Genomic DNA, 11849 nt, shown 5'->3' with positions numbered 1-11849 from the left:
CTTTCGGATTTCCTCCGAGAAACGGAATACTTGTTGTCTCGTCGCATCTCACTATAAGCTACTTCCCCTCGCAGCCCCATCAAACGTTTCAAAGCCTCGTCATCAGGCCATCCAGGGAAAGCAAATACCTTCCCTCATCAAATCCGAGCGAAACAATTAAGCTGCAGACCGCAGTCACCACTTGCTCCCTTGGCTGGAGCCTTCTTGTCTTCAAGGCCTCTCAACAAGATGCCTTCTCACAAAATTTAGGTTCGTCGATTTGTTCTGACAGAATCTGAGAAGCTTGTTTGGGCATGAACAATGTATTATGGGCGCGGTAACGCCTACCCGCTGACGACGCGCTTCCCACCAGAGAACAAAAAGCCTTCCTCGGCGAACGCCGACCTCGACAATAAGCCCTTCCACGTCTCTAGCTCTACGCCCGACACGGCGCTTTACAAAAGGCTCGAGAGCGACGGCGGGCTTGCCTTGTCTCGCCTTTCCTTCCTTGCTCCTTGCACGGCAGTGATTAGGCTTGTTCTCATCCCATCGTTTCGCTGACGAAACTACGACAAGAGCATCGATAGAGCTCTCTTCATATTTCCTATCTCTTCAAAGTCACCATCCTCGCTGGGCGAGTCCTCTCCTTTCATCACGTCACCACTCGTCTCTCTGCTCTTCATCATCGTCGCATCATCCTCTGCTGTATCCATTCCCCCCAGCATCTCATCAGCTCGCATACATCATGTTTCAATGTTCACGATTCCTGTCATTCAGTCACGACACACCTTCCTCCCCATCTCCCTCTTCCGTCGCTGTAGAAAATGAGGAACGTCAGCACCGCTCGGACACCAAAGTCGGCCGCCTCCTCGGTGCACGGCTCTCGCGCTCAGCGTCACTTGGCCTCGTACGCGTGCGCGCGCACGTCCCTCCCCCGCTCGCCCTTGTCCCTTGTCCCCCACTCCCTCAGTACGCGATCGCATCTGCGAAGGGCTCGCCCCCACTCTCGCGTTCGCGTCGTTTCACCCGGATGTTCAAACGCTTCATCTCACGGACCTGCAGACGGAGTTCACCCAAAACCACCGCGAACATGAACCAAAGCGCCCACGTGACCGCGCATGCACCCAAGCGCCCAGAAATGGGGAACCGCACGCGTACGCGTACAGAGGACATCACACACGCAGCGCTCGCTGGCTCACTTGACTACACGAACGTCGATGCAGACGTCCTTAGCGTCACGGACGTCGACCTCGATAGCCCTCCCCCCTCTGCGTTCACGTTCTCAACCTCTGTTCCTACGACCCCCGTCACCTCCAGAAGCATCTGCGGTCCAGGCTTCGGATTTGGGTTCGTACCGATGAGCGAGGTCCTCGATGAGATGCTCGGTTCTGCCGCAGGTCCTACTTCTCGCGCCAGCGACAGTCCTAGACTGATATCAGGCGTCACATCCCCATCCTCCCCCGTTTTCGCCAAGATGCGTCCTCTGAACAGACGCTTCCAGTGGGACAATCCCGAGCCGTTCGCGTGCGGCGCCCCTGCTCACGTCCGCGTCGAGGTCGAGGAGGTGGTGGACCCGATGGCGCGTCATATCTCGATGTACGCCTGCGTCGAGAACGTGGGTCTCAACCGTGAAGAGGATGATGACGAGGAGGCGGAATACGAGGAGGACGCTGGGTACTATGCTTCAGCGTATGGCGGCATGGCGGGGAGCGTGCACACCTTTGCATGCGCGGCGGACTTCTTGCCTTCTCCATCCGCAGAAACCACCGCTCCCTCGCACTACTCACAGTCGTGCTCGCATTGCTGTATACCTGCCCTCGCGGACGGCGACGAGTCGGACGACGTCGCCTCGTTATCCGACGCCGCTTCCGCTCTCTCCTTCAACTCAGAGTTCGGCTCGACCGATTGCGCGTCTAACTTCGGCGCCAAGACGGATGCGAGCACTCCCCCATCCTCTCTGTCTTCGCCATCTCCGTCACCGTGCCCTTCCACTCCAACCATGTCCATTGCCGACCTCACTACTCCATTGTCTCTCGAGGAGTTTGGCGATGTCTCTTCCTACTTGAGGGGCCGGAAGAAGAGCGAGGCAGTGCGCTCGCAGCGCAAGACGATGCAGGCGCTCGGCGTTGAGGCCGCTGTCGTACGCCATCAAGGGGTGGTATTCCGTCCTGTCGTCAACTAGGAAACCATCTTAGAGTCTATCCACGTCGAGATGCCGGGTCATCTCCCCGATCATGTCTCCATTTTCCACTGGACATGGACACTTACACATAGGCTTCCATGTAATACCCGCTCGTTTTCTTACGCTGTTCCACTCCAACGCATTACCCATCTTTGTACTCGTCCCTGATCAAAACGCATATCATCGCATTATACCACACACACGTCTCTTACATCCAATCTGTCACGTACGCTGTACCCTCGCACACGTCAATGCATTTGTTCTCCATCAACCCGAAACGCACATCTGAATGGTAAGACAAAAGGAAAGCCGTATAAAAGTACAATTGCTGGCATTCGTAATCCTCGAATACAAGCCGGACAGCTACATTGATGCTTCTAGAACTTCTATATTTATCCTTATCTGCTTTACTCGTCCAACGTGATATACAAGTGCCTTCTTGCCGCAAGCGCTCTCGCACCAGGGACAACCACGATCGTCTGCGTATCGTCAATGATCATCGCTGGCCCCCTCACCTCGTCCCCAATATCCAGCTTATCCAGCAAAAACACCGGCGTATCCTCCACCCGTCCGATCTCATCAAAGTACGTGCTGTGCGTCGCGTCCGCCCTGTCGTTGCCCAACTCGCGCCGCTCAAACGACGGGTCCGAGACCTCGGCGAACACAGAGGGCCCGAGCGAGTCGAACGTCTTGCCGATCCCGCGCACTTTGACGTCGTCCACGAGCACACGCGCTTTGAGCAAGAAACCGAACTCGGCTTTGTAGACGCGCTTGAAGGCTGCTTCGAAGTCCTCTTTGCCGTCGCCGTCCGAGGAGGTAGGGAGGACCATCAGAGCGGTGTCGGTTCCTTCGAAGCGCATGTTGAGCATCCGCTCGGTGGTGATTTTGTCTGAGGGGAAGCCTTGTGCCTGCAGCTCGTCGACGACGCGCGATGCGAGCTTGTCGAGTCGGGTTGAAAGCTCAGGGCGTGTGGAAGAGGAGTAGAACGTTGACGAGGGTTCTTGGAGCTCGAAAGCACTGAAAATGGTCGCAGCCGTAAGATCAGTCTACGAGGTAGGCAATGGGGGAAGAAAGGATGGGACGCACCGATCGGCAAGGGCGAGCCCATACGCGCTCAGAATCGAACTGTGCCGGTGCACGAGAATCGTCTTGATCCCCAACAACCGCGCGATCTCGCACGCGTGCTGCCCACCAGCGCCTCCGAAGCTCGCGAGCACGTGTTCAGAGGTAGAGTAGCCCCTGGCCTCGGTAAGCGCCCGGATGGGCCTACACATCGTTTCGTTCGCGACTTTGATGAATCTGGCAAGCCAATGCGTCATTTAAGTGCAATTGGGGAGAAAAGAGATAATAAGGGAAGAGCGGAAAGGTAAGCGCACCCGTAGACAATCTCATCAAGCCCCATCTCCGTCTCTCGCTCGCTCTGCTTGTTGATATCCTTCGCGAGTTCCTCGAACGCCTTGCGCGACGCCTCGGCATCGAGCGGCTGATCCTCGTTGGGCCCAAAGATCTTGGGGAAGAAGTCGGACACGAGCCGACCCAGTAAGAGGTTCGCGTCCGTAACGGCGAGCGGTCCACCTCTCCTGTTCCGGACATGAGTATATGCGGACATAGGACACGGCGATCTAACAAACCGATAACAAGCCGGCCCAGGCTGAGCGCCCGCACTCTCCGGTCCTGCGGCGAACAAGCCGTTGCGGAAGGCTAAACAGGAGCCGCCACCAGCAGCGACGGTGTTGATGTCCAGCTGTGGGCTCTGGATGGTGATTCCTGCAGTCGTGGTTTCGTATACGGTCTCGTAGCGGCCTGAGAAACGGGATACATCTGTCGAGGTACCGCCAACGTCGAGTCTGGTTAAGCATTCAGGACGAAGTTAGTGTAAGCCGTAGGAGATAATGTGGATATTACACACCCAATGATTGGCTGTTTCTTCTTTTCGTCCCAGCTAGTCAGCGCGTACCCGACCACACCGCCCGCAGGGCCACTAAGAATACTTTTCAAACCCGAGAAGTTCTTTAGGTCGACCAATCCTGTACCAAGGCGCATACGTGCATGCAGTCAGATGTAGCGCTCATGATCGAGTGAACGCCAGATAACGCACCTCCGTCGCTACCCATGAACTCGACTCGTGGCACCCTGACGTCAAGGTCGCGCAGGCTTTCGTCAAATCCCGAGAAGAACCCGTCGAGATACTCGCGTAGTACGGGTGTTAGGTACGCGTCGGCGCTTGCGCTGGTCCCACGCGGAACGAGGCGGACCATCGGCATGAGGGCTGCACTCTCGCTAACCTACTCACGCGCATAATCAGAGCTGAGGTCAGGGAAGAAAGGGGAGGCGGGGGAGGATAAGACGCAAAGAATGGGGCGATTTGTTAGGCGTACCTGCGAAAACCCCATCTCCCTCGCCAACTTGCCAATTTGCTGCTCATGTTCCGGGTACGTGTAAGAGTGCAGCAGAACGATTGCGAGTGAATCGTATCCGTCGTCTCTCAGCTTCTGGAGATCTTGTCTGACCTTCTCTACATCTGCATCACATCACGAACGACTCAGCCACGTAGAACAAAGCAATGCAATCATCAATCGCGTACCTGGCTTCTCGAGAATCCTCACCGCCTCCCCGCTGATCCCTTTCACCACATCGCCCGGTCCCTCTGCGTTGCTCTCACCGTCCCAGCCATTGCCTCTGTACCCACGCACGACCTTCCCATCTTCATCAAACTGCACCGCATGCTCGTCCGCTTTCGGATCACTTGAGTAGCCAACGAGTGTGACGCGTTCATCAACCTCGATAACCTTGGTATACAGAGAAGAGGGGCGGCGGATGTTCAGGTCGAAGATTCGTGGACGTGCTTGGGTGCCGATGAGGAGGGCGTCGCCGAACCCGCGGGTGATTAGCAGTGCGTGTTTGCGACCTTTGCGTTCGAGGAGGGCGTTGGTAGCTACTGTTGTCGACAGGCGAATGTACTCTATGATGGGCCACTATGATGAGAGACTTCTGGCTGCAAGGGCGGAAAGGCAGACAGACCGATCTTGTCGGTCTTGAGGACGTCATCACGCTTCAGTTTCTCGCCGGTGAGAGACTCGAGGAGGCGCCGGATGCCTTCGGTGGGCGCATCGCGGTAGTTGGGATCTTTGGATACTGTGGTTCGATGATGAGCAGGCGTTCAGGACCAAGAAGTGATAGATCACGGAATGTGTGGACTGACAGAGCTTGACGACCGTTTCCTTCCGCTGCTTGGGGTTCTCCGGATCTGGATAAGATCTGTGCAGGAGAAAGCGATACCACCGACGTATCAAGCGAAGCGGTAAACATAGCGGATTATTTTATGGAGACGAGATACGGAGCTTGGTCTTGAGTAGGGATGGGGTATACGGCAAGGTGGTAGTGCGTACGCGTGGATATCGCAGAAGGTGCCTCCTCTATCTGCGCAGATGCGTATGGAGTGATTGGGTATGTCAGCCATGTTGACGCAGACGTTGATCTTAATCTAGGACAGCTAACGATGAGAGCGATGTTGTTGCCGGCGAAAGCGTAGAGTCAACGTCGCGCTCAAGTGCGCCAGCGTTGTGGTCGATAACGGTGAGTGACGTCGGAGGCCACAACCGACGGCCCGGTGTCCGATAGCTGATCGAGTTCGGTTATTTCCGGGCACCAGCGACACTCCTCTGCAGAGCCGCTCGCTTTTTCATCACGACCAAACCGCCAGACTATTGCGTACTACGAGGTGGCAAGCTTTATGCATTGAACTGCCACTTAATGCATTCCATGTGTCCGCTCCTCGTAGAATCATCCCCGTGTAATTGCTTCTCTCGCTGCCCATTTTAATTGATCGCACTTGCACAGGTGCGTGCCTAGCGCAAGCCCAGCGTTACATCTGGCTGATCGACCCAACGATGATGTACCCACCATCTAAGTTGGCAACAGGTACAAGACCAGACTCTTATTGGCTATGCATAATAAGCCGTACATGGGTAAAAGGCGGCGTAATAATGAGACACCATAACATCTCAGCCCCGCACGGGGCCAGTTATTTGCCTAGTATAAATCTCATTCAACGTCGATCACTTCCACTAACAAAGCCCTACGACCAAGATGCCGCGCATCGAAACCTCGCCTAATCCTATGCCTTTACTTTCCCGCCAGCAGGACGACTCGTATCTGTACGGTGGGTGGATACGAACTCGTAATCAGTCACTACTTCGTCCTGACGCCAGTTGGCAGTATCGGTTGCGATGCTGGTGCTGTATGACTATGGTGCGTATCCGAAGCGTCTTTATCAAGTAACTTGTCTTATGCCGTCTAGTTCTCTGCCTTAATCGAGAGGTAAAGTGAACTTATGGAGTAGGTTTGCGTGTTTGGCTGATATCGTCACAAGGTAGACTCAATCTGGGTATGCGTTCGGTATCCCCTTGACTTTAGATGACCTTTGGTCTGATAAAGGATGCATCCAGATGAGCAGACCATCGTGGATGACATGTTGCTATGCATTCGTAAGTCCCCAATACCTGAAGTGGAGTTCGACATAACTTCCGGTGTCTAGCTTCGCTACACAGGAATATTCTACGCTATGTCAGCAAACTTTTGATTGCTATGCTTGTGAAGCTGACGTTCGTATCATCTCAGGATAGGATTTTGTAAGTCATTGGTTATACAATGCTCTGCGACATAGTTGACAATTTCCTAGTGCTTGATTTGCCTGTCCCTCTTTCCGACAATGCGAGTCTTATACAATGCTAACAACTACAAAGTCATTGCTCACACTTGCCCCTCCCATTATTACAGGTGTAAGTCGTTTGTTATACATGGCATCAGATAACGAGTTAATCGTCCCGGTGACTTACACATTGGTTCCCTGGAAATAAAAGTTGTAAGTGTCGAGCAAGCCTTCACCCCTGTATACTGATATAGTCTAGGCTATTCACTCTACATCATGCTTGGAGCGGCCTTTACGAGCGTCCAATTGTTAACCGTACAAGGTACTGTAACGTGTCAAATGCCCCCTTGTTTCCGCATGGGTTCCTAATTCTCGTCACAGGTATCATGACGGCTCGCATTTGCGCACTATACGGAAATTCAAGAAAGATTGTCACTTTTTACTGCGTGTTGTACGCAATAATACAAGTGCCAGACGCCGTGTTGTATGTGATAGAAGGCGTTAAACCCTACGGAAACACATGTGCGTGCCCCCGTACCTGAATGATTCTACTAATTTATAGTTACACCAGCTCAAGAGGGAGTCATGATGGGAGTACCGAGATGTGTTCTGGTCTCGCCTGGAGTATTCCCTATTGCTAAAGCGAACCGAGCTTACGTCTACATTACGATGGCCTATGACCTTATCCTGTTTGTTATGCTGGTTTACCGATGGCTGTCACACGTCAAGATACATGGAACAAGCAAGACCGCACTTACATGTCAGGATGTGATTGGCCTATTGTTTCGCCATGGCGCGATATATTTCCTTGGGTAATGTAACTCTAGATCGCGACTAGGCGGCAGCTGATAACGAGCTCAGAGTACTTGCCTGTGGCCTGCCGGATGTACTTGCAGTCAGCATGACAAACAAGGTATCTGGTGTACTATTCACTTTTGGTGACCTTCACAGTATTTCTGACATGGGGTTATGGCATAGAGCGCCGTGTTAGCCACTGAGTTTGGCGACATTTCTTCGATGGCATGGACTTTGGTTGCTTGTATGCTGGGACCGTGGTTCATCCTCTCTATTCGAGAGAACCACGCGTCACAGATAAACGGCGGTTCCAGCACGACTGGAGAGCTTGTCAGTTCCATTCTCTTTCAAGTTGGAGCACCACAGGATGATGACATCCTTATCATTGGCAACCCTCACCATGACGAGGATGACTACTGCTAGGCCGGCATGTATCATTGCCGACGGACTAAAACACCCTGTATATTGTAGTTGCTATGTCGCACTGTAGCAATATGTGTGCTCATGAGTAGTGTACACATGGACTGAGGTCTGATCATACTATAGATGTTGATGTAACCTGTAACAATAACGGAACCAATAGCGGAATAGTGGTGTTTCATCAGAGACGATATTTGCCACATACATAACAGAACCATTCTACAGGCTCTATCTGCTTGCGTAAGGATTTTCAAGCGACTCAGAGGACAGACGCTGCGTTATGTCGCGCTGGTCTGTTGCGTCCGACGCCAAGCAGCGAGCGGACCAAATAAGGAAGCGTGTAGCTCGCCCCGGAAAATGCCGAACCCTCTTTGTCCGCGACACGCGCGTCGATGGGCGCTATCTATGCATAGCCTGTCGCAGCAAACCCTCGAACATCTATGTCTCTATGTTCGAATCGCTCACTGCCATAGCCCTCAACAACCAAATCCCTGAGTTACGGCCCGACTCGTAAAACTACAGGCTCGGGTGGATCGGAATCTTGTTTGAATCGATTTTTATGGCAAAGCCGTCGGAGGCCTAACCTCTCGCGCCATCCCCATCTCCTATATGAATGAGTGAGTATATATCAGGTGATGGTTTGAACGTCTCTAGCCCTCTCATTCACGATGTCCACCACCATGTCGACCTTGCTCAAACACCTCGAAATGGCTTCCTTCCCCTCTTTAACCCATAGCTCTCGGATAGTCGACGCCGTCCTTGTCTCTCTCGCTGCTTACCTTCTTCAACGATTAGCACGTACCGCCCGTCGACGTCTCGTCACAACGCGCCTCCGTGGCCCGCCGAGTGTTGACATCGTTACGGGCGTTGGCAGTACCCTCCTAATGGCAAAGGACGCGAGCATTCTCTACGATGAGTGGGCCACCGAGTTCGGACCTGTGTTTTCTGTGCCAAGTGGCCTCTTTGCCTCGAAGATTGTGTTATGCGACCCTAAGGCCGCAACGCACGTGTATGCGAGGGATACGGCGATGTACCACCGGCCACAGGCAATGAGGGATGGGATTGCTAGCATTGTAAGTGTTACCTTGCGTGTCCGATCGACTTGTGGGTGCTGAACATCGCGCAATGAAGGCTGGGCACAACTTGTTGTGGGCTGAAGGCGAAGATCATAAGAGGTATGTGCCTATCGGTGACTCCTTTGCTGGTCTTGGCTTATATACAGTCACCAGGCACAGACGTGCTATGATACCGGCGTTCAGCAACGCCTCCATTCGGAAGCTAACTCCAGCGTTCATCGACGCCGGTTACAAGGTGTCTATCTATCTCACATTACGATTAGGAGGAGCTTATTCATCTTTGCTTGTTTATGGTCTCATAGGTTAAGGAAGCCTGGGAGGGTATTATCGCTGAGAGCACAGAAAAAGACAGCGCTGTCATTGACATACAAACTTGGTACGCAATCTTCATTTTCCCAAGCAGCTGTTTCCTTATGTTCTTGTGCATCGTCTTTCGCAGGATGGGGCGCATTTCGTGAGTATACCATATACAGTATGAGATTGTAGAGTGCATGTCGCTCATCTTTCCTCCGCACAGGCTCGACTCCATCGGAATCGCCGGCTTCTCTCACGACTTTGGTTCTCTCTCAGGTGCACACCCTGCCGTTAACGTCTTCTTTGACGCATTGAACGAGAAGACATCTTCCGTCAAAACGATCCGATGGCCCCTTTTGGAAGTGGTCAAATCTTGGCCGGATCGTCTTTCCGGGAAATCCAAGAAGTTCTCTATGGAGATGAGCAACTCCCTTGGAGAGGCCGCTGAACCTATGCTTGAGCGCGTACGACAGGAGAAGGCCGGAGAAGTGAGTAGGGAGGATAAGTCTATCATTGGTTTACTCGGTGAGACTCATACCTCGTGTGCCGTAATTAACGCTTATGAGGTCTTATTCGACAGTCAAGTCCGAATCGTTGGGTGAGGGCGCGGAGATGCATATGTCGCCAGAGGAGGTTTTGTCGCAGGTACTCAACAAGCATATCCCCGTGTCAATTATCGCGTCCACTGACATGTGTATTCGTAGATGAAGCTACTCATCTTCGCTGGAAAGGAGACAACTTCAGGTAAGTTAAGCCACTACGTGTTATTCTCGTATCATGCTTACCCGGGTGATACAGCCGCTTTGACGGTACGCCGGCATTAAAATATCTGATCACCTCTTGCTGATGCTCCTTGGCTAGATGGCTTTGGTCCGACTCTCACAAAACCAAGATGCCCAAACCAAACTTCGCGATGAACTCTCCAAATTCGCAACGTCTGACCCGACATATGAGCAGCTGACCAACGGTCTGCCTTATTTGGATGCTGTCATTACCGAGTCGCTGCGTTTGATGGCTTCTGGGAGCATTTCCGACTTCACTCGCGTTGTACGTGATTGCTTCTTTGTCGTTACGTCTTCATCCAAGCTCTGACACACCTTTCACTTGACGTGCTCCAGGCCGGGGAAGACGATGTCATCCCGCTCAGTCATCCCGTTCGCGATGCTTCAGGTAAGCTCGTCGACAGCATTGTTGTCGCCAAGGGCACGCTCGTCTGTGTATCTATCTCGTATATGAACCGTTCACCCGCGATCTGGGGACGTGACTCGCGCGAGTTCCGCCCCGAGCGCTGGCTGGACGAAGACGGCCTTCCGTCGAAGGCAAAGGAGATACAGGGACACAGGCACATCCTCACCTTCTCCGATGGGCAAAGGGCGTGTCTCGGGAAGCAGTTTGCCCTTGCAGAGCTCAAAGTAAGCTAACGGCCATCTTTCATAAAGCTGGAGGCTAACTCCAGTCTTCCAGGCCGTGCTGTCGGTTCTGATTAGGTATTTTGTGTTGGAGATGGAGAAGAAAGGTGGTGAAGTCGAGAGAGCGGGACTGCTCTCTTCGCAACTCAAGATCGTTGGTGAAGACGGAGTGGGTGTACCCCTCCGAATCAGGCGGGTTGATTAATCAATCAGCCGCAAGACTCATCGTGCACTGAGTTTGCTGGCATAGGCCTGAACTGTGGTATCCAGAGAACTAACCTCCTATAATATCAATACTTCGCGATCTTTCACATGTTGTAGTTTATATTGCAGCCGTTTTCGGTATATCCTTCACTTGATGCATTGATTGCGGCCGCCGATCAATTTATAGAAGGTCCACTAGCCATGATAGCTTCTTTTGTATCAAACGCTCGCGGGAAGCTCGCAAAATGCCGCAGTCCGAGGTTGTTTGGACAGCTGCAGTGCACACTAGCATCAATCGGAACCCTGTCGCAAACACGAGTACCGAAACGTCCCAAAGTCTAATTCGCTAGAGGCGACCCCCTGTGCTGGAGTCCATTGCTTGACATCAGCAAATTCCTCTGTAGGTGATCATGGCATGGTGAAGCGTGGTGACGGCGTGAGCACGCACACAACGCATTACCACGTACATAATCCATTATAATCCATTACGACGGGTTGTTACGCTGACTCTAAAGTTGCGAGCGCACTCGCAATAGTATTGCATGGACTTGGTATCCGCATGATATATTTGAGCCCGAGACATCACTAAGTATAACTAATGTAGGCACAATGAGTATATCTACACGACACAATAACAATACAATCTTGTTACATTTGCGTCGCGCGTGTGTCACCATAGTACTAGCATTGACATATAATGTCTGGAAGAACTGTGGTCCAATGTACGAACATTTGGCCACAACTTGAACCGCTCACTTATACTGTTCCGTTTTAGCTGTGATATGTACGACAGAACATTTTATTATCCATGCTATATAAAACAATAGACAACCAATGTG

The 11849-nt window shown here is 52.5% G+C and overlaps 5 protein-coding genes across 5 annotated transcripts; 4 read left to right on the top strand and 1 right to left on the bottom strand.

Moving 5' to 3' along the window:
- Positions 1-199: 199 nt before the first annotated feature.
- On the top strand, positions 200-2434 carry CONPUDRAFT_167768 (uncharacterized protein). Its single transcript, XM_007773857.1, has 3 exons — positions 200-504; positions 556-635; positions 757-2434. Exons 1-3 carry the CDS (start codon positions 301-303, stop codon positions 2159-2161), a joined length of 1689 nt encoding a protein of 562 aa, XP_007772047.1. The 5' UTR covers positions 200-300; the 3' UTR covers positions 2162-2434.
- Positions 2435-2469: 35 nt separating this feature from the next.
- Positions 2470-5742, bottom strand: CONPUDRAFT_108930 (5-oxoprolinase). The gene is made up of 11 exons (XM_007773856.1): positions 5551-5742; positions 5364-5419; positions 5183-5296; positions 4746-5123; positions 4540-4682; positions 4260-4446; positions 4071-4188; positions 3793-4008; positions 3538-3741; positions 3248-3460; positions 2470-3178 (listed from the first exon to the last, which is right to left on the bottom strand). Exons 1-11 carry the CDS (start codon positions 5619-5621, stop codon positions 2569-2571), a joined length of 2310 nt encoding a protein of 769 aa, XP_007772046.1. The 5' UTR covers positions 5622-5742; the 3' UTR covers positions 2470-2568.
- Positions 5743-6056: 314 nt separating this feature from the next.
- CONPUDRAFT_167766 (uncharacterized protein) lies at positions 6057-7564 on the top strand (the record flags this gene model as incomplete). The annotated part of the gene is made up of 11 exons (XM_007773855.1): positions 6057-6323; positions 6380-6412; positions 6462-6481; positions 6534-6548; positions 6610-6648; positions 6699-6727; positions 6782-6792; positions 6843-6878; positions 7072-7134; positions 7194-7334; positions 7384-7564. Coding segments are annotated over exons 1-11 (639 nt in total), but the record flags the coding sequence as incomplete, so codon positions are not given.
- Positions 7535-8193, top strand: CONPUDRAFT_138924 (uncharacterized protein). Its single transcript, XM_007773854.1, has 3 exons — positions 7535-7624; positions 7674-7725; positions 7791-8193. The coding sequence occupies exons 2-3, from the start codon at positions 7714-7716 to the stop codon at positions 8028-8030; spliced, it is 252 nt and encodes an 83-aa protein (XP_007772044.1). The 5' UTR covers positions 7535-7624; positions 7674-7713; the 3' UTR covers positions 8031-8193.
- Positions 8194-8458: 265 nt separating this feature from the next.
- CONPUDRAFT_128637 (cytochrome P450) lies at positions 8459-11163 on the top strand. Its single transcript, XM_007773853.1, has 13 exons — positions 8459-8644; positions 8764-9100; positions 9159-9202; positions 9257-9338; positions 9406-9479; positions 9543-9557; positions 9621-9922; positions 9978-10042; positions 10102-10141; positions 10196-10206; positions 10259-10444; positions 10516-10809; positions 10862-11163. Exons 1-13 carry the CDS (start codon positions 8637-8639, stop codon positions 11009-11011), a joined length of 1608 nt encoding a protein of 535 aa, XP_007772043.1. The 5' UTR covers positions 8459-8636; the 3' UTR covers positions 11012-11163.
- Positions 11164-11849: the final 686 nt, after the last annotated feature.

The sequence above is a fragment of the Coniophora puteana genome (assembly GCF_000271625.1).
Source record: "Coniophora puteana RWD-64-598 SS2 unplaced genomic scaffold CONPUscaffold_11, whole genome shotgun sequence".
In the NCBI taxonomy this organism is placed as follows: domain Eukaryota; kingdom Fungi; phylum Basidiomycota; class Agaricomycetes; order Boletales; family Coniophoraceae; genus Coniophora; species Coniophora puteana.
This window is presented reverse-complemented; position numbering and strand designations above follow the sequence as displayed.

Coding starts and splice junctions, on each gene's coding strand:
- CONPUDRAFT_108930 (XM_007773856.1), bottom strand. CDS start 5,621: ATGGCTGACATACCCAATCACTCCATACGCATCTGCGCAGATAGAGGA. Junction 4,189..4,259: donor GTTCATGGGTAGCGACGGAG/GTGCGTTATCTG, acceptor GCCTTGGTACAG/GATTGGTCGACCTAAAGAAC. Junction 4,009..4,070: donor AAGAAACAGCCAATCATTGG/GTGTGTAATATC, acceptor ATGCTTAACCAG/ACTCGACGTTGGCGGTACCT.
- CONPUDRAFT_167768 (XM_007773857.1), top strand. CDS start 301: ATGTATTATGGGCGCGGTAACGCCTACCCGCTGACGACGCGCTTCCCA. Junction 505..555: donor TCCTTGCTCCTTGCACGGCA/GTGATTAGGCTT, acceptor AACTACGACAAG/AGCATCGATAGAGCTCTCTT. Junction 636..756: donor GAGTCCTCTCCTTTCATCAC/GTCACCACTCGT, acceptor CCTGTCATTCAG/TCACGACACACCTTCCTCCC.
- CONPUDRAFT_128637 (XM_007773853.1), top strand. Junction 9,339..9,405: donor TCATCGACGCCGGTTACAAG/GTGTCTATCTAT, acceptor ATGGTCTCATAG/GTTAAGGAAGCCTGGGAGGG. Junction 10,043..10,101: donor CAGAGGAGGTTTTGTCGCAG/GTACTCAACAAG, acceptor GTGTATTCGTAG/ATGAAGCTACTCATCTTCGC.